Source organism: Falco punctatus (assembly GCF_963210335.1).
Source record: "Falco punctatus genome assembly, chromosome: 1".
In the NCBI taxonomy this organism is placed as follows: Eukaryota; Metazoa; Chordata; class Aves; order Falconiformes; family Falconidae; genus Falco; species Falco punctatus.
This window is the reverse complement of record NC_137580.1, coordinates 79,607,111-79,633,728: the sequence shown is the minus strand read 5'-3', so window position 1 is coordinate 79,633,728 and position 26,618 is coordinate 79,607,111. Positions and strand designations below refer to the sequence as shown.

At 43.2% G+C, this 26,618-nt stretch overlaps 2 protein-coding genes across 5 annotated transcripts in view; one reads left to right on the top strand and one right to left on the bottom strand.

Annotated features, from left to right (window-relative positions):
• FNIP2 (folliculin interacting protein 2) overlaps positions 1 to 8,351 on the bottom strand; it is a 56,909-nt gene extending 48,558 nt beyond the window's left edge. The window contains exon 1 of one of the 3 annotated variants that reach the window (XM_080377694.1): positions 3,412 to 8,351. In XM_080377694.1, the coding sequence (XP_080233820.1) occupies positions 3,412 to 4,145 (734 nt within the window). In that variant the 5' untranslated portion in view covers positions 4,146 to 8,351. Of the gene's footprint in view, positions 1 to 2,592; positions 3,378 to 3,411 lie in introns of those variants that run through there. The other 2 variants (XM_080377695.1, XM_080377698.1) reach the window with 2 other exon arrangements.
• Positions 8,352 to 11,158: 2,807 nt separating this feature from the next.
• Positions 11,159 to 26,503, top strand: PPID (peptidylprolyl isomerase D). 2 transcript variants are annotated; one of them, XM_080377802.1, is made up of 10 exons: positions 11,159 to 11,377; positions 13,161 to 13,301; positions 13,743 to 13,849; positions 17,741 to 17,929; positions 18,686 to 18,808; positions 20,409 to 20,515; positions 23,057 to 23,198; positions 25,500 to 25,586; positions 25,670 to 25,712; positions 26,269 to 26,503. In XM_080377802.1, exons 1-10 carry the CDS (start codon positions 11,293 to 11,295, stop codon positions 26,358 to 26,360), a joined length of 1,116 nt encoding a protein of 371 aa, XP_080233928.1. In that variant the 5' UTR covers positions 11,159 to 11,292; the 3' UTR covers positions 26,361 to 26,503. The 2 variants fall into 2 exon arrangements, with proteins under 2 accessions (XP_080233928.1, XP_080233929.1); XM_080377803.1 differs by having other exon boundaries at positions 11,168 to 11,377; positions 26,272 to 26,503.
• The last annotated feature ends 115 nt before the right edge of the window (positions 26,504 to 26,618 follow it).

Here is a 26,618-nt window from a genome sequence, read left to right as displayed (position 1 = left end):
TGGTTTTGCAGTTAATAGCTACCATTCTGCTGAGCATGTGACCCTGGTAGCACTCCAAACCCCTGAACTACTCTAAATCAGTCTTGTAAGGGAAGTAACATTTGATAAGGAAACAAGAAATACCAGGGAAATTTAACCACACAAATACACATTTCTCACACACAAAGTAATTAAGATTTCCTCAGAGTTAGAGGCTAAAAAGAAATGTATTGAACTACAGTCACTCAAATGTCTCAGTTGAAAGGCGATTTGAGGGGGGTGTATACACATGTATTTTTCAATATGCATTATATACATATATACACAACCATATATAGATATTTTTATTTAAGGGAAGCAAAAAAGCAGTAGTAACAGAAACCAGAAGCTGAAGATTTTGTACATAACTGCTTAGAACAAATACAGTGTCATGCCACTAATACCCATCTGTTCTCCAGCTGGTTTATAATTCCTCTTTAAAAAAAAAAACAAACACACAACAAAGAATGAAGACATTCTACAATTTGAGCTACCACCCTTCTACAACTTCATGCTTCCATTACTTTGAAGGGAAGCACAGGCCAGCAGAAAGTCCTACTATGCTAATAGCTCTACATTAAAATCTACACCTCGTGTTTATTTTCTCCTTACCCAGCAAGTAAGAGTTGTGTTTACATGAACAAGTACTTCAGCCCAACAGAACTAGAACCACAGAGTGAATTAATTGGTGCTAAGGACCTGACACCCACACAATGTATGTTCTGGGGTTTCACTTTTGACCAGCTGCAGCCCGGTCCCAGGGACTGAACGCCCATTAGTGGCTGGAGCACACTTGAATTCATTCATTCCAACAGAAATCCAGTTTATGCACAGAAGCCACTTGGCTATGTGAGCCAAAGTGCAGTAAGTGGAGACAATTGAGAGGGTTTCTTTAGAAGAGCACTCCTGATCCAAATTAAGATGTTAATGCTTGTGCACTCAAGAAACCATTTCCTGTGGCTCCACATTCAGCTACAGGCACCACGTCTCTGTCTCTCCAAGGCTGTGCCAGCTCGTTCTGGTAAGCAGCATGGCCCTTGTAGCTTGCTGTTTTCTTCAGAGCCGGAGAGAAAGCAGCACTGACATTTGCTCAAGATTTAGCTCCCATTTAAGGAAATGGGGCAACAGAACAAGCACACGCAGAGCTTATTACAGGCAAAACTCAAGCCTGGTTGATGGCTCTCTGCAACAGAGCTTCTGGTTGTTCTTAGGAAGGCTAGAAAATGCAACATTTCCTAACAAAGCTTCTGAAGAGATCTTTGGTGATTCTGCTGTTGTTCTGGGTAAGGAGGGTGCATGAACACACTTAGGCTTTCAAGACTTTCATAACAATTCAAAGTCCAAGGATACAGATTGTTCCTGGTCTTACAGGGCCACTTAAGAGAGCCATACACAGCAAGACCTACTGAATGTAGAGGGACCTCACTAACTGGAACGTGAAGAAAGCATACAACTAAAATCCTTAAAAATATAGACTTGCTGTTAGAACAGAAAATGATCCTGCCTCTTCGCCTCTAACAGTGACCAGCAGCATATGCTTAATAGAGAAGCTACCTAAGGATTAAGTCTTCCATTTCACATAGATTCAATCACATCTCTCCAATCAAACTGAGATTACCATTCAACAGAAAGTCCGTTAAGGACACTGTAGTAGAGCTTCTAAGACCCAGTAAGTACACTCCTGAAGGTCGTCAACAGATCACTGTAAGAAAAAGCATTGCAGCACATTTAGAAGTCATAAGGAGGCTTAATGCAATATTAACAGGTGAGAAAACAACTCACATGAAAATTGCTTCAAATAACTATCAACCTTAAGTTTGCAAAAAAACTAATCAGATAGCAAGGCAATGGAGGAAAACAGGGGATGAAAAGAGCAATGGGTACTTCCAATATTATTTTAGGTGTGTTTTCCTTTGAAGTGTCACATCATTTAAATATTATTCAAACTGAAAACTGAGCATAGAACATCTTACGTAAGGAAGAGGAAGAAAAAAATACAATCCCTAACCTCACAAAATACCTCAGTTAGAGCAATCTTACTGATTTTAATGGTGGACACACTGTGCAAGGAACCTGCCTTCATGCAGATCCTCGACAAAGCCAATAGCCTTAAATCTAGAGCACTGGTCTCCGACAGAGTACTTGGTAAGACTTTAAGTACAAGGCAAAATTAACAGAGTTAGTCTGGAACAGTCACTCAGTTTAAATGTGGAAAATATGTTTGCTTTCTTTCAAATTAAAGGAGAGATTTAATTCATAAGGTGAGTAAGTGCTACACTACATAAAGTAAGTATAGCATGTAGACTTTACAGCTTCTGGAAATTCACCAGCCCTGTTCTCTGCTATGAACACAGCACCAGTTCTGCGCCCTACCACTTTCAAAGGAATCACCTTATAACCCAGATACCCTAATGCCATTTTGACGTTACTCCATTTTTCATCACGATCTTGCAGCTTTGGCCACAGCCCACAGAGACCATCTCTGAAATCCTAATGACTCCATGACTGTGATCTTTCATACATGGTGCTATGGCACGTTGCAGATCAAGATATTTGTCCACCCCTCTCCCTTACCGTTCTTAATAGTTTCAGCAGCGAAGGCCAGATTCCAATTCAATCCTGTACACTACCCGATCACAAGACTAGTCAACTCATGCTGAACAGAAAAATAAATAAATAAAAAAAAGACACAGAGCTTGCGGGACACGCATGTGATGGTCACTGCGCTCACCAGGACCCGTTCGGTCTTGTGAGCGGAACAGCTGCTGGACGTGACAAAGCTCCAAACCACCGGCCCGAGGGACCACAAACCAGCCGTAATTCAGCGCTACCTGCAGATTCCGTGCTCGGGCCCCGAGGCAGCAGCACGGCCACCAGCTCCCACCGCCAGGGCCCCGCGCGGCGCGGGCAGGGAGGGCTGGGACCGGCGCGGCGACCGGCCGCGCACGTGCCCGGGGCACGGCCCCCCCGCCCGGTTCCCCCGGGCCGAGGCCACCCGGGCGCGGACGCGAGGGCAGCGCAGGCCGGCGCCCCCCGCCGGTGCTGCCGAGGCCGGGCGGCGAGCGCCCCGCGGCTCCCGGGCCTGCCGCCTCCCGCCGGGATGTAAAATGGCTGAGAGCTCCGAGAGGCGGGAGAGGAGCCGCCCGGGGCGGCGGTGCCTCTCGCCGCCCCCCTCCCCCGCCCGGCGGCGCCCCGGCCCCACCGCCCGCCGCTCCCGGCCCCTGCGGAAACTTCGCAGAGGGGGAGCCCCAAGGGGGGGCTGCGGCGCACCTGCGGCCGCGATGCCCTCGCCCCCGGCCGGCCTCCCCGCCGCCCCCTCAGCCGGGGCGGCCCGCGGGGCCCACGCTGAGGCGGCTCGGGCGAGCCCGGACCCGCCCTGCCCCCGCCGCTCACCTGAAGGCGGGACCCTCCCCCGGAGCCCGGCCGTGGGGGGCCGCTGCGCTGCCGCCCCTTTTGTTGAAGAGCTTCTGGAGCAGGGTGGGGGCCATGCTGCCGCCCTGCCGCCGCCCCGCCCGCCGGCGGCCCCACCGCGCCTCTCGCAGCGGCTCAGCGGGCGGCGAGCGGCGGCAGCTGCAGCAGCATCCCCACCGCGGAGCCGCCCAACATCGCGCGGAGGCGAAACGAGGGGAGGGGAGCGCCGGCCTGCTCAGCCGCACCGCTGCCGGCGGCCGCCCGTCACCTGACCGAGGGGCAGAGCGAGCCCGCCCGCCCGGCGGCGCTGACAGCCGCCTGCCCGCCGGACGGGGCACGGCACGGCACGGCGCGACGGGGACGGGGACGCGCCGCGCCCCCCGCGCGTTCCCCATTGGCTGCGCGGCGCCCCCTGCCCCGCCCCCAGCACGTGGTAAGGCGCCGGAGGCAGGGCTTAAAGGGGCAGGCGTCCGGCCCGCGAGGGGTGGGGGTGACGGTGACGTGTGCGTGCCCCCGCGTGTGACCCTAGCAGCCCAGCGGGCCTGGGCGGGCGGGCAGGCGCACGCATGTGCGGGGGCATGGGCATATACCCTGTGCGTATTTTGTATAACCATAGTAATAAGCATGGGCACATGCGTACATGTATGTGTAACGTGTGTTACAAAGCGTTGCTGGGCAGGTACCTGTGTGCATACAGCACCTCTTCGCACAGGCATCCCCGGTATGTGCACGCATGTAAATCACGTATTTGTGATGCGCAGCACCGGCTTTGCACGTGGAAGTGAGCGCAAGCAACGCACAAATCCCAGCCCATCAACCCGGGAAAGTTTTAATCCTGGTCCTGGCCCTGTAAGGGAGCACCCTAGTACAAGACAGCAGAAGTACCATGATTCCCTCCCAGAACCCGAGCTCGTTTGTGTGGAAGGCAGCTCTGCTGGGACAGTGCCTGCTTTCCCTTATTTCTCTTTAATTGATCTATGTCATTCACAAAATAATAAGATATTGCTACGGTATTGGGGGGCCACTCGGAGCTTTATGTTTGTTAACTCTGTGGGAAAGGCTTGTTTGTGTGGGTTTGCCCAGCAGCAGGATGACACCACCACGCACCCACCGAGGGAACGTAACTTCAAATGCTCCTTTTCAAACAGTTAGGCAGCTGCTCAGGGTGGCGAGGGGGAGAAAAGGGGAATCGTGATAGCTTCCTGCTCTTTTCAGGGAACCTGGAGACACAGCATGGAGAATGACGATCATGACAATAGTTGTAGCTGGAGAAGCTGATTTGTCTTTAAAATAAAAATCAAGAGATGACCATCTACTGGCCTGATAACGTGATCAGCTGCTCCCTCTGTAAGCCAGTTGTCCGACCCTGTCTGGAGGTCCGTTCTGGGAAGGGATCACTATTTTGAAGGCTCTCAACCACCTCATTGGTGAGACTGAACACCTGGCGTAAACCTTTCAGCTTGGGTGTTCTCACTGCTTCTGATTCCTGCCTTCCACCACCATCACCAACTGCTCTCATTAAGGTCAATCCACTCGCCCAAAGCTGAAGGACAGAAAAGTGAGGGTATGGCGATGGCAGCACGCTGAAAGGGAAATGAATAGCAGGGTGTGGCTGGACAAGATGAAAGACATCGTGGTTGACATAGTAATCAATGCAAATGAGAATCCAGGCATCCAGCTCCAGAAATAAGCGCTGGACTGTATTTCTCACAGAACAATCTCAAAAAACTTAAAAGTTGCCAACACCATGGCTCGCACTCTGTGGTACATCTTGTTAGCGAGTAGTGCTGGCTGGTGTGGGCAGAATCAAAAGCTAAACCGTCTGCCTGACAGAGCCCAAAGTCCACATCACGAACATTTTGGAGTAGTTGTAATATGGTCCTGTCAGCAGAATGAGTGTCAGTGGTTGGAGCACACTGAATGTGTTTCTGAAAAACATTTGGTTTAGTTTAATCTGAAAAGGATCTGCTTTGTATGCCCGGATGCCACTCCAAAATGTGAAGCAAGACAAAGTCAATGAGGACAACTGGGACACCGACTTCAAAAATGCACTTCTGATCTGAGCAAAAATGGCACCGTAAATGCAGCCTACATGTTAACTGATGCTCAGTACAAAACTAGTTCTCAGTATTTTCTGTTAATGTGTGTGACAGCCATTATGATCTGAAATTGATAACAAAACATTAAGACACTAGTGTTCTGAAGGTTATTTCTGGGGAAAAAAAATGGGGAAAACACAGCAGAATCAGCAAAGGGCTACAACATAGCTTTCTCAGTCAGTGCACACTGTGCCACCCCAAACAGAGTTTGGTTATAAAGAACACCTGGCAAAGCAAATGCAGTGATTTTTCACAAATCCATGAAAGCAAAATATGAGCAGAAGTAAAGAAAAAAGCCATGCTACCTGTCACACAAAGACCATTTTACAAGCAAGACGTCTACAGTGTGTGTACAGCCCTCTTCTAGGAAATAAAAATGTGGCATATAAGAATCAAAACCTTATTTGTAATATTCTGACTAAGGGTCAGACTCTTTACGTGCAGAGAAAGACAATGCAACTGATGAAACTTTGGTCAGAAAAGGAGCCCGATGCTTAATGCAGAAATAGATGGGACTTTGTTAGAAAGTTGTCAATAAGTAAAAAGGATCATTCAAATCCTGGAACAGCTGAATGCTTGAGTAAGTATCTCTGTGTTTCATTGAAGAGAAATCTCTCTGAAAAGTCTCTCTTGAGAATGTAGGAACTAGTTTTTACAGCCTGGACAGGCTGGGTGAAAAGCCAAGTCTCCTAAGCCACACTTTGCACCCCCGTCACTTAGACTTGACAAAACTTTTGAGTTCCATTACAGCTGCTTCCCTTGCACCCCACTCAGTCCTGAACGCACAAGTCCAAAGTGGTCCTAAACCTCTGTTGTCAGAACTAGGCTTTGGAGGAACCATAAAAAGGCAGCAGAGAGCAGAAGATTTAAGAAAAAGTTTGCTGATATAGGATGTTCCCTGATGACTTACTGCTTTGCATGGCGACATATACTGTATAAGTTACAGGAACACAGATAAGCCTTGCTGCACTTTGCAATGCATCAGCAACATTTTGGATTCTGTAAAATAAATAAAATCCGATCTTTATTGCCACTTCAAACATGCCTAGTGAAGTGCGATATCAAGAAATGTCTAAAATTATTCCCTCTCCATACTGCTATTATTACTATTTAGCACTGTAAGTCTAAATCACTGAATTTTAAAACCTACTATGACATGTATTCTGCTTTGCAAGCAGCGATAGAAAGGGAGAGTTTGGGATTGCAGCCCCCTGCAAAGCAGCTTACTCATCCTCCCGGGAACAGCCTTACCTAACTGGTAACTCCTGCAGCCCCTGCAAAAACTTTCCCAGCCCCCGAACAGGGCCACAAAGGTGCTGCCTCATACAGGTAAGCACGTCCACTGCCTTTTTACACAAAGATACAGTCGGCTTAAAATGAAAGACAGTTTAAAGGGAAATGTTGGTTTAATTGTTTCAAAATTACTGGGAAGTGTTGATGTATGTAATGAAACATTTAATGTTCAACAGTCTTTGGTGTTAAAGACAGAGCGAAAGACCACGTAAGAGATGTCTTCTTTTAATCGCAACAGAACTATGGAGTGATATGGTGAGAATGGGATTGTGTGAAGGTAACAGGCATGTCCAGTCCTCTGAAATCACTACCTATGTATCTTCTTAAATTTCCTAAAGCAAACATACACTACACTTTCCTGCAGAAGAGCCTGAAGATGTACACATGGGTGAATGTTCAGAACACTTGTTTAGAACCTCATTTGGTTCCTCTCTACGACAAAGTTGTTAGCATTGCTAGGCTGTATTTCTAAACCTGTGCCCAGGACTCCAGCCAAAGCCTAGCTGGAAATCCCCGTGTCTCAGATTTTCAATGGCAAAACCCATCCTGGGACTTACTGTTTGCTGGTTGCACTCTTGTCTTCAAATCGATGCTGGTGTAGTTCACCTTGGACTCCATCCTACCCATGAGATGCAGATCAAACAGGCTTTCTACACAGTAAAGAATGCAGTCATCATAATTGGTATTTTAATCCCTCCCAGTTATAACTATGGTAAAGAGCATTATACATTTACATGAAATTGCAGCAATATATACGGGACATACATTTGTATCAAAAGTGAGGGCAGGAATTTAACACTAAAATGGACAGCGCGCATCAGCACTGTGGCAGCCGTGGCCAGCAGTTAGCTACTCTCCTTCTTGCAAGCTTGGACTGATACTAGAAGTCGCAGGCACTCTCTGCCATGCCTCCTCATGACCTGAGGTCCTAAATGCCACTCTGGTTATTCTCCTCCAGAACATGTTCTAAGCAGAAATAAAATACATAGCTAAGAAGTCTGCTTATTTTTGCTTGGTAGTTAGCTAAACCGTTTCTTTAGGTACAGGTGTATCTGAAAGTGATGAGTAAATGCATGACTTTTCTTTCAATTTCTGTCATATTATGTCAGCTCTGTGTAGACAATTTTCTTTTTAAAACATCCTGAGACAAGAACATATGGTTCTTCCATTGTTTAACATTGCATTTTAATTCAGCTTAGAGGAATCGGCTCAGAGTCAGGAACTGCTCAGTATGGGTTTAATCTGGGACCTCCTTATTCAGCTTTATGCAGAAAAGACTTGGTGCAGATGGGGAACAATAAGCCTGATGATGAGACAACAGATGTATTTCTCTCCTGTCTCTCATCAAGGTGACATGCTTGAAGCGCCAGGTCACATGGGAATAGCACATGATACATGATGCGCCCTGTGTGTCACGCAGCACAGCAAAGGCTGAATGGCTGCTCTGTGTCACAGCAAGCAGTGAAAGCATCCTTACCAAGACTGTTACCAAAAAAATTCAAATTGGAAGCTTCTTGATAGGTGTTCTGAAAATCAGGCAGATCCCACCAGTACTCCACGGGACCATATTCTGAAGCTACCACTCAGTCCAGTGAAACCCCCACAAACATACAATCACTCCTATACAAATCAAAATGCCTTTTATTATCCTTAGACAAGGCACTGAGCCAAAGCACTCACCTGCTGGTGGAATTCTATCTTCTTCACAGTGTCAAATACAGATTTAGAGGTGAAAAAAGAGCAAGAAAATTAAACAAAGCAAAAAATCCTAGTCTTTTCTAGTGTACGTATTTGCCCATCTTACACAATCAGCAACAATCATAAATAATCCTTATTTTGCAGATTATTCTTTCATGAATGCTATTTGACAGGCTAGAATGATTATGAAATAAATGTGCTTATTATGTCTTCAGTCAGACTTCAAGTTTTAGAATCATATATACATTTCTATGCATTTACCAATGAGAACTTCTTTAGTCAGGGAGGGAAGAAGAGGTGAAAATGAAAATTCTGTAACTGGGTGATCCCTTTATCTGACTGCTTTTTAAGTTCAATCAGGCTGGAGTGCCATACTTGAGCGGGTATGACGTACTTGGTGGAGGGGAGACCTGGACTTGAAGCCAACGGCTTTAGGGTTTTAGCGCCCCCAACACATGTTTATCTAACGATAATACTCTAACTAATTTTACCAGGCAGCCAAAGCTGTACGTGCAGAAAAATAGATATCTGAATTAAAACATTTAACAGATAATTCAGTTACAGTGCCTGTTTTCAATGTACTGCTTTACAGGTATTTACTACGTAAACTATAGGAAGTATCTATATATAAGAGTGGTAGTAAGAAACATTTTTAAATTACAAGATCACAGAGCATTAGAGGATCACAAAGGCAATTTTTCTGCTTGAAAACAGATTTTAGTGGACTTTATAAAGTAAGTCTGACTTTGAAAGGGATTATTTCTCAATTTGGTGTAAAACAATATACTAAATAGAACATCAAATCACTCAGTAAATTCTTGACAGAAGTCACACTATAGTTGCTCTTTACCATCTGTCAATGACTATAAATCATTATGTATAGCAATTATGCTACTGCAGTGCTTGGGAGATATTAATTCAGCTGACGTATTTTCCAGAATCTCCTACTGACACTGAGAAAGTCACTTAATTTCTGTCTTGTTCAGCTCCCATCTCCAAATCAGCACAGGGATTGCCTTTTCCTTTGTACCTTTAAAGTTCCTTGCATACAGGAACTTCTGAGCAACTACTGTAATACGAATTACTAATCTAGAATCTAGACTATTCCAACTTGGCCAGGGAAAAAAACTGCAGGGACTGCGTAAGTCTGCTCCTGGAAGAATGAATCACTGCCTCTTCCTGAGAGGAAGCTGCCAACAGCTCTTGTGGGGGACACACACCAACAAAACACACTTTACTCTGATGATTGCTAAAGAAATCTCTTCTAGACTGTACTCACTTGGCTAGCAACTGCCTCACTGAGATCACTTCTCCTACTCCACTGCACCTCGCTTATGCTAAGCATAATGATAAAAATATCTCAGGCAGTGACCATGGCCAGATGCCTCGTGACTTGCAGATTACTCAAAGCATTGGTGGCCTTTGACATTGTGGAGCATGTGAAATCCCTGACACAGCTGTATGACCTGGCTCCGAGAGAGAAATGCCTTAGCGTGGTTCCACTGATTCCTCACTAAGTGTTCGCAGATGGTAGCAGATGGCTTTTCCTTCTGTTAAGGGTTCCCAGATGCAGTACGCAACAGCACTCAGTGCCGATCACCTCTTCTATCCAACATCTGTACAGAGGCTGTGGGAATGATCACGATGTGGTGTATGGACTGCAGCGTTTTTAATATCAATGCTACTTTATCTTTTCTTTCAATGTGGGAATTACATCTGCCCTCTGACATCTAATATTGAGAACATACTGAGAGATGAAAAACAGCTTGATGAAGCTCAGGTCCAAGCATATAAAGATGACATGAATTAAAGGAGAAAGCCTTGGGAGGATATGATATATCAAAGAATGAATGTGGTGGAGGTGTCTGGGGTGGATTAGAGAAGCCCAAGGAACAGAGAGGCTCATTCTGATCAGCAGCATTCCCAGGTCTGCAAGTGTGCAGGAGTCAGAGCCCAGCACTCTGCTGCCCCACCCGCTTCTGCCCCAACACGCGTCTTGCCCTCATGATGCCGGTCAGCTCAGGATGCGGCCACGGTGGCCACTCACCTGCTTGGGAATTCTGCACCTTGAGGTGCACCCGAATGGTTTGTTGGCAGCATTCACATCCCACGGCCAACACAAGCAGCTGAAAGACACTGTCTGCCGTGGAGCAATTATTGCGATACTCATACTGTGGGAAGAAATGCTTTTTACTTTCAGCCCTTAGGAAGACTGGAGTTATTCGGTGTTTCTAAACACTCATGTGGTGAACAGTCACTTTTGGCATTCTGCCCAGTTTTCCGTGGGTCCCCAGGCCTGCACTGCCCCCATAAACCCAGGCACAACCAAGCCGCCCTCTCCTCACCCACCCTTTCAGGCCTCCTCTAGTGCACACACGCTAAGGAAGACGTTATTTTTGCAAGGATCCCCCAGCCATGAAGGCCGCCAGCGCCGGGCCGCTGGGCCAGGCCCCTCCCGCAGCCACCCGCGGGACCCGGGCTCCGCCGGGCCGCCACCGCGGGCGGCACCTCGGCCCCGCCGCCTGCGGCCGGGCAGTGCGGAGGGGTCCGCGCCGGGGCACCCACAGGCGCCGGGGGCACCCACCACCCCCAGGCCCAGGCGCCCAGCCCGGCCGCGCTGTTCCCGCCCCGCCCGGTCGCCGCGGCCCGCTCGGCTCCGCGCCGCCCGCCGCCGCCGGTGGGAGGAGCGGGAGTGGCCCCGACCCCGCGGCGGCCGGAATCGCGGGCGGCCGAGCGAGGCGGAGCCAGCGCCGCGCCGGCGGGCAGCTGCGATATGTCGCACCCGTCCCCTGCCGCCCGGCCCAGCCAGCCCTGCAACCCCCGCGCCTTCTTCGACGTGGACATCGGGGGCGAGCGAGGTGGGGAGGGGGCGGGAAGGGCCCCGCGGCGGGGACGCGGCCGAGACCCGCGCGGTGGGGCCGGGGCGCCCCAGGGCAGAACGCGCGGGGCCGGGCCGGGCCGGGCCGGGCGGCGGGGAGCGGGCGGCAGCTGCGCGGCTTACGCTGGACGGGGGGGACCCGTTAGGCCCCGGTGGCGCCGGGCCCCGCCGGGCGCTGTCCCCGCGGGCTGCGAGCGCAGCGGGCGACGGGGAGGAGGAGCGCGGCCCCGCCGCGGCCGAGCCTCCTGCGGGGCGGGAGCGGGCCTGCCCTCAGGGCTGGCGCCCCCGCCAAGGTGAGGCTCACCCGCCGGGACGGACCGGCCGGGGGAGCAGAGGAGGCCCAATGGCTGCGCAGGCGCCGCGCTCGCCGCGGCCTCCCGGGGCGGGAAATCCCCGCGGGTGGCGCGGGGGCGCAGGTACCTGCACGGCCATCAGTGCCCCCCTGCGGCGCGGTCCCTTGACAGCCGCGCCGCACCGAGCGTGGCAGCCTGGCCCGCCGCCCTGCCGGCCCCGGCGCCTGCGGCCCGCTCCGCCTGCGGCCCGCACACGTGGGGCTGCGGCGCCGGGCTTCGAACCCGCGGCCACGCCGGGCCGCGCCGGAGCAGGGGGTGCCCGCGCCGGAGCCCCCGTGCCCGTCGGGGCTGCGGCGGCAAAAGCTGGGGCAACCCGGTGGTGCTGGTGGTGCTCATGGCATCGCCAGCGGATGTTCAGAAATCTGGGCAAATGGTCAAAAGGAAATACGAGAACAACATAGAAGCTGGGGTGATGTTTGAAAGCACAGGTCTTCAAAACGGGTGAAGACAGGCGCTGCCCTTTTGTCAAGATATTCTTGCTCATTTATTCCTCCTGCTACTCAAAAGAATGAAAGAAAGTCTGTAGGATGATTTGCCTGTTATTGACTTTCAGTTTTCTAATTTGTTTTCATTCTTGTATTAATTAGAATTAACATATTTACCTTCCGGTAGAGTGAAGTTATGTTAACTAATTGACTGTGAGGCTGATGAGAAAACAAGAGCATCAACTGATGGCGGCTGCTAGGAGTGAGAAATAGCTCTCCAAGAAGCCAGTCTGTGAAAGATGAGAATCTGACTCAGAATCCATTTATCAGCCAGTGCAGGATCTGTTAGCTACTCAGGTTTCACTTCCTTTAGTTAAAACATGTATGCTTTTGAATTTAAGGCTTGCTCGTAGCATCTGTAACTATAAATAGCCATTATTCATACACACGTTAAGTATTGCTGCCACTTAATAAAACTGGGGTTTAGGAGTATGAGGAGCAAGGTTGGTGTACATGCTTGACCTAAGCTTTTTGCTCAAATAAAAAGTCTCCACAAAACAGTCTTTTCCATACAGTATCTGTTTTTGATTGAACAAGTTACATAGGCATGTTAAAATTGATGTAAAATAAGTATATGTGTTAAACTATGTGTTGTAGCTTTAAGATAAGTGTGTGTGATTTTCCACAAACATTTTTTTTGGCAGAAAATGCATTTTTTGGTAGTTTCTGGCAGAATCTGTCTTTATTCCCCCTACATTATTTTTGATAGTGAAATTCATTGCTACATGAATTAACCTTGCTAAAAAACCTAATGTAACTCTGCCAGTGATTGCCATGAAACAACCCCAAACTGTAAATCTGATAGTAATTACATAAAAATAATCAGGTCTGAAGCATTAATTTCCTTTGTCTTGTAGTGCTCAACACATCACCAAGTCAAGGGCAGGACTTAAAAATACGTCTCATTCTCTCTTTGTCGTTTCAGTTGGACGCATTGTCTTTGAATTATTTGCTGATGTTGTACCTAAAACTGCTGAAAATTTCCGTGCGTTATGTACAGGAGAGAAGGGAACAGGACCTACCACTGGAAAACCTCTCCATTATAAAGGATGTCCTTTCCACAGAAGTAAGTTCTATGAAATCTTATTTTCCTATTGGTAACAGAAGTCCTCCATTATCGGTATTTAATGTTAAATAATACTTCAGAGCACTTGTTTAAGAAATAGCTTGACTGGAAGTAAGTTGACTTCCTGATCCTCCTAATGACTAGATGTTCTTATTATGCAGACCGTAGTAAATTACAAATTTGCTAGTAAGTTAGTAATAGTAAAACTAGTTTACTATGAGTTGTGAATAGGTTAGAGTGGAGTTCAGGTAAAGGATTAAGTAACCAGTGATGTCTACAACTGAAAAGGAGTACTTAGGGAGCACTTGATAAATAAAAGGTTGGTTTTCATTTTATTTAGGCACAGGTGCTGGTGACAGGCATTGCTCTTCATCTCTGAATCATTTTTCTTCGTGCCTTTCCTGCCTTGCTGCTATATTTCATAATTATCTTCTTTTACAGTTATTAAGCAATTTATGATCCAGGGTGGAGATTTCTCAAACCAGAATGGCACAGGTGGAGAAAGTATATACGGTGAAAAATTTGAAGATGAAAACTTTCATTATAAGGTACTCTATTCAAAATACTATTTGTATTAAGTTTTTAACGTTTCAGTGATTTTTATTTTTCTTCGAGTCCAGAATTAGCACTCAAGGTTAAGGTATTTTTAGGCAGTGGAAAGAATGCAGCAAAAAAGCTGCTAACTAGTTTGTCCTTGAAGTCTTTGTTGAATATAGAACAAATACATGTATGAATACGTACAAAATGAGGTCAACCCTCAAAAACAAAGACAACCATAGTTTAAGTTCTCTTTTTAATTGCACCATCAAAAATTTATTTAAAACAGCATTTTAGTTCTCGTTGAAGTAGGGATATTATTTTAAGAGTGGCAGATTTTGTAACTGAGAGATAGACAGTATGTTAGCATTAAATGTATTTTATGCCTTTTTTTTCATACACTAATAACATTCATAAGATAGGATATGAGAAATACCTTTCTTAAGAAGTGGGAAATCCATGGTAGATTGCAGAATTAATCCAAAGGAAAATTTAAAAGGAAGTATTTTCCCCACTGCAGTTATTTTCAATAATGTGAGAAGTAAAAGGCTGTTCACAAATGGCTTTTTTTCACCCAAAACGTTGGGAAAATGTGCTGCGACTAAAGCAAGTTTTTGAATATGCAAAGGTCTGAATTTGAAGGTATCATTTTAAGCGATGCTGACTTTGGTGACAGAAACTCCTACCCCTCCCATTACTTATTCCCACTCCTGTATCAGAGCTGACTTTCATTACTAGCAACCACAGTGCAGTCCCACAAGCAGTGTTGTCAGCCCAGCTGTGGGAAGAGAGGAGGGAGCTGTACTGTGAGAGCAGGAAATTCAAAAACTGTCTTCGTCCTTGAAATCTATGTAGTGACACCAGAAGGACTGCAGGTGCATGTACTTTACACATACAACAAGTACAATTTTTGAAGAACAGTTACCTCAGGATGTGTCCTGTGTCTCGTCTTTTCATGTTTCGTTAACCATTTTCATGTCGTATTATCACGTATTATTATAATGACTCCTCAACAACACTGACTAAAAAATGTACAGACATCGTTGTCCTGTGGTCAAAAAAAACCCCTGACTGCAGTTGTGCTTCCTCCAGACAGTATTTTTAGAAAAATAAAATATGGTAATCCTCCAATAATCGGGCATCAAAGTCCATTACAAGTTTGGAGCAATAGCTGGACATGTAGCTGCAGCATTCATCACCGAGTTACAGTTGTGAGAGACATTCTCTGAAGTCTGACACTTGCCGTGGTGGTGCCCATAGCACTGCTGCTTAAAATATCGGTCCCTCTCACAGGATCTCTCTCTCCCTGAAGGAGACTTTCTGTCATTGTTGCTATTTTGGTTGTACTGTCAAGTGAGATCTGGAGGTAATTATGAATGGAATGCAAATGATCCCCATTTCTGTACTTCTCTGATGGCTGAGCTATAGCAAAAAGTTGTCAGTGTGCCAGGGATGGGTTGAAGAACTCACTTGGATCTTGTACAGAGTCTGGGACCTCAGTTCCCATCATCTGTTGACCAAGTATGTTGGGATTTTGGTGGGAGCAAAAATGCCCTTATTACATAGAAATTGACTAGATTTTGCCCTTATTCTAGTAGTCCCGCAAACTCCTCAGACCACTTTCTCAGACAATAATGAGTTGTTTTTGTTGATACTTGAGGACACTGGAGCTCCTGTTTGTCCTTGTGGTGTTCGTATGGTTTCTTGTAAATTGCAATAAACTGCAAGACTTTTGTCATTTTTTTTGCTTACCATGTCAGATCAATCCCACTAGGCTTTCTTTGGTGTCACTTCTTCAGTGAATGGCTGTGCTGTTGTGGAACACCCAGCTTACAGTGTCTTCAGGCAAGTGGTGTTACCATGGTGTGGTTTTGCCAGCCTTCAATCTGCCAGAGAATCTGATTTTGTCTGGACCTTTTTACTTGCTTTATAAGCTTACAAAATGACAAGCAGAAACCATCACGGGAAATACTATCTGCAGTGCTTTTCAAAACACTCATGGCAAGAAAATGCATGAGTCACAACAGTTTTGTTTATAAATAGGGACTGTCATCATGAGACTGATTTTGGGACTTGGTCCCGAATGAAATGGGGTTGCATTAAGTGTGAAGATTGGAGCCACCAGACTGCTGTCTGTGACCTTCCAAATCTTTATAGATGAAAGGTAAACCTGCAGGTGTAAGGTAACACCAGAGCTTATTGTTACTTGGCTCTTTGTTTACAAACTGTTGCTTGTCTATCTTTAGTTATAACTGGGTAGGTGGGGGGGGAAGGGGGGAAATAAGATTTACAGGTCTTACTCTGCCTCACGGGCAGTGAAACAGTGACCAGCCTCAACTGGTATTTGCAAAAATCTCCTACAGGGGAACCCTTTTGAGTAACTTACTCGCCAGTTTGTCAGATGTGTGTTTTGGAAGCTGCATTCCTGCAGGCTTGCTAGGAATGCCTTACTAGACGCCTTCTTTTGCTGTGGAGCACAGGCTTCTTCTGTCATTTGCCACCTCTGATTCCCAGGATGAGTTTCAAGATCAGACGAGACAAAGCCAAGATTATTTCTGTCTCTTTCTGTTGGCTAGGTCTGGCTCTCAGCTGTACAACCTTTTCCCAGAGTTCCTAAGCCAAATCCTGGTTGAAAGATTCAGGGTCACTGTGCTGTATGACCAGATGAACACCTCAGGCAAGGAGTTTTCCATACCACCATGAAAATCCAAACACCATGTGGGAAAAGTTTTCACAACAATAGGTTATTTGAGGTGGTAGAAACTACAGGGACAAACCAGATGCTTAAATACGGCTGTCTCAGCCTGTTGTCTCAAACTATCAACCTCCCATGGAGTTCTGAGGTCTACTTCCTAGCAATGTCTGCTTCCTTCTCCTCTGGCCTGTCATACTGGTTTTTTGGGGTTTGGTGGGTTTTTTTTGGTTGCTCTCCCTTTTTCACCACAGTATCAAGTTTCTTAGGAATACCACAGCTTGCATGCTTCAGACAAGTACCAGTGTCTTGGTACAACATACTGACTTAAATTAATTGGAGTTCCTTGCACTTAATAACAAGATCAGCTTAGGGAGAATAATATCTTAATGGCTGTTCACGCCAGTTTAAGAGCAGGAGATTCACAACACATACAAAAAGTACATCTTTGCAGTAACAAGTGAAAATGAAATAATCTGTATGATGGAGCAAGGTAATTCTTATTTTGAAGAAAGAAAAAATACTTCTGAGAAACAAAATAAACGATACCTTAATAAATTTTTGTTAGTTTGTGGCCTAGTAGCATGAACCAAAATAATTAGATGGTTAAAAATTTCAACAGAATAAAAACTGTCTGTCTAGGAAAGTGAAGGAGTTAAAAAAAAAAAAAAGCCACCGACCCTTAAATAATAAAGACAACAGTCCCGTAAATGCCACAGTTCTACAACATACTTTGTGTCAGTAGCCCGTATAAAATTAACGAGACATACCCATCTTGACAGTGTAAGATTCAAGTTGGTTTAAGTGTAGCTTTGTTTCTTGAGGACAGTCGTCTTGAAAAATCCAGTGAGGAACTTCACATGTCCCTCAGGCGATCCCTCTACACTCCACAGCTGTGCAGGGGCTGTGTGTAAAGAAGCATCACAGCATTAGGTCACACCTGTGGCTCTGCTTGCTAGATTGCTGGGTGGCAAGTGACGCTGCAGAGCTGGGCATTGGCCCTCTTCGGTCATGACCGGTAAAATTAGTTGCCAATGGTATGTAACTGGTTTGTACATACCTGGTATGTACAACTGTATGTAACTGATTTACCAAGTTGTTATTCTAGCTGGCCTTGCTATACATATTAATAGCCTTACAGAATCTTACGTATGGTTTTATAACAGATCTTTTCTGTGTTGTCTGTGATTTTTTTCCCCTTCTGATGCAGCATGATAAACCAGGGCTCCTGAGCATGGCAAATGCAGGACCTGGTACTAATGGCTCTCAATTCTTTATTACAACGGTGCCTACTTCTCACCTGGATGGGAAACATGTGGTGTTTGGCCAAGTGATCAAAGGAATGGGTGTAGTTAAAATGCTAGAAAACATTGAAGTAAAAGGAGAAAATCCTGTTCAGGTAAACAAAATCCAAAACACTTAGGGATGATGTTTATTCTTCCATTATAAGATGTATATTAATTTCTTTTTAAATGTTTGGTGTAATGTTTAGAGCTAGTAAATGTTATTTTTACTAAGTGTTAATTTCCATTTTACTCCTTGTAAAGAGGTTTTGTTCTTTTGCTGCAAATTTCTGTTGCACAAACAATTTATTGTTCAACGTATCTGTGAGGATGGAGGTCTTTATCAGGGTGAAGGTGGAAATGCACAGCTGGAAGTGTGGGATGGGTGATGAAATTAAAAGGTGGAATTCATAACCCTACCTAAGTGATATGTCATTCTTATGAATTCTAATGTCAGAAATTATTGTATTTCTGCAAAAGCAATCAGCACATAGGTCATGTCAGTTTGTGGTTATTTGAAAAATTAATACCTCTATAACTTTAAAAGACTTGGCAGTTTAAGAAAGAACTGTCTTCTCTAATATAGTAGGACTGCAATGTCTTGCATTTTGCTGCGAGTTCCTCTTCCAGCCTCTCCCTGGAGTGTGGGTATGGTGGTCTTGGACTGCTGCTCCTCCAAACGCAACACTTTCTGTGATAAAAGCTTTCTGATGAGGACAGGCTAATGGTGTGATGCATTTTTGAAATCAATGCACCCAAACAACAGATGAAAAAGCATTTTTAGTGAATTTCAAAGAGTACTGAGAAACTGTGCCTTTTTTTTTTTAATTGTCTTAGTTACTAATACTGCTGTTTACGCTTTATTTTTTTAGTTGTGTGTCATTGCAGAATGTGGAGAGCTAAAGGAAGGCGATGACTGGGGCATTGTTCCCCAGGATGGATCTGGAGATGCTCATCCAGATTTTCCTGAAGATTCAGATATAGATTTGAAAGATGTAAGTATTTTTCTTGTAAGGTATTTTACAGAATGCAAGACTTGTAGGTAATCTGAGTTACATGGTGTCTATGATGATGTTCACTAAGCCTTTTTCTTAAGAATCGATCAAGGTTCTGATTAAACAGTCACATTCAGTTTTAGAAAAGAGTATGCTGTGGACTGCTATCGCTTTTTTTCAGTGCTAATTGTACCTGATTTTCCCCCCCAGTAATTAAAACCACAATTACTTACAATTATTGCACTTATTTTTTTTTTCTCTATTGATTTCTTTTTACTTTTGTTTGTGCTGTAGTGACAAATTGCCATTACTATAACTCCTTCCTGCAGATAACTAAGAATTTTTTTGATGAAGCTTTTTAAATATCCATCCTTAAAAAGATTCTGCCTCACTTACTAGAAATAATAAAGGATCAACCTTTTCTAAAGATTTTTAGTACGTCCGAGCTAGTAGTTCTCAATTCCCAGTAGCTGTTTGGTTTTCGGGAAGACCTGTTGTTGGGGGTTAAGGAGCAGACTGGTGACATCATGAAGCTCTTCTGCAGGTTTTTACTTTTGTCGTGAAATAGACAAACTCTGTAAATCAAACAGTGATTTTTGAGAGGGGGAAAAAAAGGCGGGGACTGCACATGTAGATTCCAAATACAGAGTTAGAAATAGAATAGTTAAAAAACATTACAGCTAGAAACCAGAAACTCCTTGTATGTGACTATTGAGAAGCACTACAACTTATGAAAATGTTTTTGGATAGCATTCGCTGTGGTTCAGGACTGAAGTTGGCGGGTGCCATATTTTAACTTTAAACTTGGTCACGTAAACTAACTGCAGAAACCATGGTGACATTGGTCTCATGCTGTGACCAGTTTTTTTCAAGACCATTAATTCTAGTAGGGTAGAAGTGTAAGCTGATAGTATTACAAATAGCAATATATACAATTATTGACAGCTTAAGGCAACTGTGGTATAGACAGCAGTAATTATAAACTGTTTAATGCCACTGGAAAAGTAACTTAACACCTGAAATGTGTGCCGTTCTGGAAATAGAAATGATGGATTTGATAAAGACAGGCAGTTGCTCTTTTTCTCTTCCATAGCTGTTTTAAGTGTTTTGAGAGAAGGAGAATTGTGTTGATACAACTTCCAGGTTGAGAGCGTGCAGAGTTCAGGTGACTAATACCATTTTGAGAAGCAGAAGACAAAATTTTCTCAGGAATAAGGCAGTCTTGGTTGAACACTTTGATTGTTAACATGTCATCTTTTCTATGAATAACGGTCAACACCTTTATATATAGCTCCGTGTGGGTAGCAACATTTAGGGGAAGGAGCTGAACTGCTATGTCGTCTCTGGTATTTTCTCACCCTTTATACTGTAGAGAACCCATTAGGAATTTCATCTTTCAGACTACTGTGTTACATAAAGTAGAGGATATTGTAGGAGTGGTTTGAAGCTAATATTTGTCTGAAATTGGGAGTATTTTTATTCTGAGATTTTATAATTGTTGAAAGAGGATGGACATGGGATCCTACTGTTAAACATTAAGTAATTCATGATTTCTTTCGTAAGTACATTCATACTTTATATTTTCCATCTATTTTATTAGGTTGACAAGATTGTGGCCATAGCAGAAGACATAAAGAATATAGGAAATACTTTCTTCAAATCGCAAAATTGGGCAGTGGCAGCTAAAAAATATAGTAAAAGTTTACGGTAAGGCTGTCATCAATCATTCAGGTAGTTCCTGTAACCCAGATAAATATCGGTGTCAAGCAATGAAATGTGCATTTTAAAAGTACCTATTGCTGTGCTCTTTTTTTTCCTCTTTTTTTAAAAAAAGAGCCTCGTGAATCTGGAAAATACCTGGTTGATTTTTAGGTACTTATTCAAGTAGGTCTTGTACTCATTGCTAGGTAAGAGCTATAGGCAGGAAGAATTGTTTAGAAGTGACTAAATGCTCCTTCTTTAATATTCTTGCTGTGCTGGTACGTAATTGGGAAGAAAAGCACAATTGTATACAGGGCAGTTAACGGACAGGAAAAGAGGGAGATGCTTTTTCTCTAATTTCTAAAAAACACTAAGTTTAGGAAATTGGTAGGTTAAGAGTACCCCCAAATGTGACCCTATTAATTCATTATTTTTTTTTCTGAGGCTTCATACCATCATCCTGGCTTCTTGTATAATTCAGACTTGCCTTCAAAACCATGGTCGTCTTTTCTGCTTTTGTTTTCATACTGCTCCTTTCTTCTTTTTATGATTTTTGCTTTACATGTAGGAGCTTCTCCAAAAAAACAAAAAACTGACCTTTATCCCTGCCTTCTTAATGATCACTGGTTAACTACCAGAAACAAGTAAGGAGAGAAAAAGAATTCAGGCATATTTAATGCTTCAGCGAAGTTTTTCACTGGGTTTCAAACACATGTCTTTCTGAACCATAAAACCGAATCCTTTAATCACAGATTATTAACCCAAGATGCAATGTCTCCCCCACCCTCAAAAAGCCCATCACAGACCAACACAAACCTTAAAGTTAATAGGATTTCTATGCAAACCTTTTAGAAATCATACAGGAAAAAGGCTGGAATGATCTTTAAGGATCTGTGTCCATTTCCTTCCCCCATACTTAGGTAAATATCAGGTATAATTAAGCCATCCCTTACAGTTAGGCATCTTGCTCACTTCTAAGCACACCCAATGAAGGCTTTTCCAGTTTTTGTAGACAGCTTCGATTTGGTGCTTGTCCTTGTGGATGGAGAGTTGTCCTTGTGGATGGAGAGGATAACTCTTCTAGACTAAACAAATCTGATAATTCCAGCTCCTCTTTATAGGTCATATTTTTGCAGACAGGCCCTGTTATTGTATCTTAAAATCTAATACTATACCTAGGATGGTGTACTTTAGCTCTTATTGGAGTATCTCCCATATCTTACAACTCACCTAGCAAACCATCTGGCAATGTTTTTTTCTTTTTACCCACAGTAACCATTACAACCTTCTGTTCTTTTTTTTCTTATTGCTGTGTAACCATTTTAAAAATTCATTTTGTACGTAAGAATTGACACTATCTTGCCAAAAAATTTATTACTTCCTGTTGTCTGCCTTGATAGTCATCTTACTGATTCTTTGACTTGGAAGCTCTAATTTTGTTTCCAGAGTGGTTGCAGTATTCCATGTTTTGGTGTGATTTAGAAATATTTTAGGTGTCTTCTGTTTGTTTTGAACATAACAGTTTTGTATTATAACTCTACTGAGCTTTTTACCCTTTTCTCTGTCTTCTGGTTCTCATCTTTCACATGATGCCCAGCAAGTGGAAAAATCACTGGGACTAGGTCTAATTTACTTTTAAAGCATTGGTTACTTCTGTGGTCCAAAGTTGCATACAAACCATGCAACACCCAAAAGATAGGGCATGCAAAAATTGAACGTACATAGGCACTGATATGCAAAGACTGCATTAATGATGGCATGCTTAAAATGTGAGTGTATGCAAATACATGATTATTTTTTAAATAAAAACCACAGAAGTTCTCTCAAGTAGGCGGTTAAAAGTTAGAACTTTTATATATGCACAACAGACCTTTGCCACTTGAAATAAAAACCTGACAGCATTAGCACATTGTAAATTAAGAAGAACGAGATACAGTTTGCCTGTGACACACAGATGCAGTAAATGATGTGGCTTAGTCCTGAGCCAGTGTCAGTTTTGAAATTCAGGAAGAAAGTCGTGAAGCAAGACAGTGGAAAGAAGGTGGAGTTACTAATGCTCATAAACCACCCTCCTTTACAAAGTCACGTTAGCTTCAGACTTCAGTCATAAATGCCTAAACTAATTAAAATATTACTGAGGAAACTGAAGAAGAGATGAAGCTTCTCATGAACGTGGAAGGGGCAGTGGTGTTGTTGACTTTTTGCCACTGATAAGCAATATGTTTCCTGAGAATAACCAGTCATTGAGATGAAGTCTAATGGTTTCATGCCATCTAGGATAGTGCATTTGTCTAACAAAAAGAATGCTGTTAGTGCAGTGGAGGACTAGGAGTTAGGTGAAAACATTTCACCAGTGAGTTCATTTTTCTCAGGGTAGGTCTCCTATGTTTAGTTTAATAAATATTTGTAATAGTGGAATTGAAGCCGCTTTAAAAATAGCAGTTTGGATAGGCCAGTTCACACACATCTATGGAAAGATAGCTAAGGGCAGAACAAAATGGAACTTGCGACACTAATCCTGTTCCTTGTAACTCTGTTTTCCTGCAGGTATGTAGAAGCTTCTGAAGCAGTGGCAGAGGCGGCAGACAAACCAAAGTTAAAGACTGTTGCTTTGACCTGTGTTTTAAACATTGGCGCTTGTAAACTAAAACTGTTGGATTGGCAGGGAGCTATTGAAAGTTGTTCAGAGGTAAATGAAATATTTAGTATTTTGATCAACAATTAGCCTATATAGAAGATGGAGACTGGAACTACAAAGCTTTTTTGAAGAGTCTTTTGACAGGCTTATGGTCTGAAAGTAAACAAAGTAGAAGGCTGATTGTGAAGTTATTACTAACTTTCCAATATGTGGCTTTTTAAAAAGATTTTGAAATTGAAATGCCTGATTAGAAACAAACAAAAGAAGGCTGTCACTTGCCTACTGCCAGAAAAAATGCACACTGCCATTGTCAGTTTGGTTTGCAGAGCTAATTTTTGTTTTACAAAGACTTAACTATCTTCAGTGAAAGTAATACTTTTCTCTGGAAGACTAGTATGAGCAAAACACTTCTTGCTTTTAGATTTGATGGTCTTGTATTTTATTCATTGAAGTGACTTTTCTAACTAAAGCCTTTTCAGGTAGGCATAGCAGTGAAATGAAACCAGTGAACAGAAACAGACAGAGAGAGAGAAATAAGGAAACACTGAAAAATAGTAGAATTAAAGAAAAAAAAGTGTGAACAGTGACACAGACATACTGACAGAAGTTAGTACATTTGAGAAAACTTTAAATAATTCAGTAAGACTCTTGACATTTTGAAGGAAACAGAGTAAAGAATGCTCTTATCTGTTAGCAGAGGATCCTGAGCAGCATCTCCTAGGGCTTCAGACTGGAAGCAGGAGTCTCAGCTAACCTGGGCGTGAGGGGTCTTTAGAGAACTGGCTTGCTTTCTAGCCTGCTGATGGTGTTACCACGTGGAAGACTTTAATAAACCTATATTCAGAATAGACAAATGGGAAATGAGGAAAGAAAAAAACTGTGTAATGTGGTATCAGTCATCTAGAAAATGGTACAAATTGAAACAGCATTTAAGTATTACAGATAAACATTATTAATCATAATACCACTGTGGGGAAAAAAAACCCCTACTTCCTCTTTTTTACGATTACAGAATTATATAAATACATAAAAATAGATAAAGGCAACTCCATAACTGTAATTTAGCCTATGTCCATAACAAGCGTTATACAGTGTATCAGTGTTTTAATCAGAACACCAGTTTCCTAAGATTAACAAGTAGAGTTCAAGGTAACTGTTAATGAGAAACTATATACTTTCACTTTTATGATTTCCTAAAGCCAAAATCAATTTAAATTAACAATCTGCAGTACATGCATTAGTTGGTGTAAATAAGGAACTGCAAACAGCTGAACCTGTTCAAACAAACCTTGCTTTAAAACAGCTGTAAGCACAACGGTCAAGCTAAACCCAAGGAATGCTGCCTACGTGTACACAACACAGACACCAGATTTTCTGATTCTCAACACAGAAGAGGCTCTAGGCTTTACACAGACAGATCAGGAGCAGCACATAGAGTATTCTTTATAGTAGCAGCCAGTAATGAAGTACTTTTAAAAACCGTGAATGTATAGTCCAATGTCTATAATTCTTAATTAATGATTTAAAGTTAATAAATGCAATTAACAAATCCAAACATTCGTGCAAAGAGATTTTCTCTGCTCACTGAGAAACTATATTCTTTAAAATAATAATTAAAAAAGACACTATAGAACGACCTGCAATAAGAAAAAAGAACTCAATCTTCACAGGCAAGAAAACCAAAACAGCCAGCTAGCTACTTTACTTGAGGCACTTTGAAGAAAACAGTAAGTAACCACATAGTGGAACAATCTCTTTGCCCAGCCAGTGGTTGCTGTTTTGATACTATCATATTAGAGCTGGAATATGTACAAATTAGCAAAACCATTTAGCTCAAAAAAGGTGTAATGACTGCAACTCTGCGAGGTTCCTGAAGCATGAGATGGATTGCTTGTGTGTATCTTTCTAGCCTGCAGTGGAAAAAGATTTACAGGAAATTTGTGTGTTTTATTTAAGACACCATTTGAGTGTTTTTTGGTGTGAAGGAAGCAGCTGCACTGTAGACTTGTACTGTGAGACTCAAGGTTAGAATAATTTGAACTGCAGAAACAACTCTACACCTCTGCCTTGACAGCTATATGGTGTGTGTATATTCTACTCTAGGTTCCATTTTACCCTCATGTATGCTTCTCCTTCAGAAAAGACCACTTCTGGTGCAGTGGTGTTAAAACCGATTAGCTAGCTCTTCAGTGTGCTATATTACAGCGTTCCTTTTTACACAGTTAATGTGTTGACAGCTTACCCTCAAACCAACTGGAGAGATTGTCTGCTTGTGTGAACTGTGCCATTTGTGGAGATGGGAGGCTGTGAAGTATATGGAACATTAATGTGACAATTTTATTAAATTTACAGGCTCTCAAAATAGATCCAGCAAATACGAAAGCTCTCTACAGACGGGCTCAAGGATGGCAGGGAATAAAAGATCTCGATCAGGCATTGGTAATGATCGCAATATTTGATTTTTTTTTTTATAATCAAAGCATTTCATTAGAACATTAATTTGTATTTCTCTTTTATTCAAGGTTGATCTTAAAAAGGCTCATGAAATAGCTCCTGAAGACAAAGGTAAAATAAAGCTGTTCCTTTAGAAATTCTTTACTTCTTTAAAGAATGTAATAAAGTAACCAGGACAGTATTGAGTAGGAAATCGTACCCGTGTGATACCTAAAATGCTGGCTTCTAAGAGCTTAAACACCGATGTATTAAGCACATAGCCCACTGAGGTAGAAAACATGTTTTTATAAAGCAGTGATGCTTCTGTTGCACCGAGAAACCTGCATATGTAGGTCAACAGCACACCTCCCGAACCACCTTCCTGTCTCACAGGGGTCTTACTAACTTTCTTAATTTACTGGTCTAATTGGGTAAGATTTTTAGCTCATAAATTCGGTGCTGCCACCAATACTATGCTTGCTACACCCTCTACTTGGTTACCTTACCAGGTGAAACAAAGTAAGGGACAAGGTTGTTTTGCTGCTAGCATCTGACCTAACACAAGCTTAAATGCAGTTCTAGTAAATGAAATAATACAGGTAAGTTGCAACAGTGTGACCTGGTCTTGACATATTAGAAGAGCTAACGTAAATGCATTACTGTAACTATCATGGATTTTCTTTTTAAGCAGCTATCCAGACGGAAACACTCAAAATCAAGCAGAAGATAAAAGCCCAAAAGGAGAAGGAGAAGGCAGCTTATGCTAAAATGTTTGCTTGAATTTTTTTTCTAAACTTTTAAATCTTTGCACTAACTTATGCAAAAAGATTAACAGAGCTGCTTCTTTCATTGGCCCTGTACTGCAGTTTTCAGTGTTTACAACTCAGAAGTCCAATAATAAAGACAAACTGTTCAAAGGTGAAGTGTTGTGGGTTTTGGTTTTTTTTTTTTTTTTTTTTTTAAAGTTGTAGTAGCTTTCATTTTGCGACTCAGGTGTGCTTCTAGATGTGTTAATCAGTGGTGGCTTTGCAGCTTAAT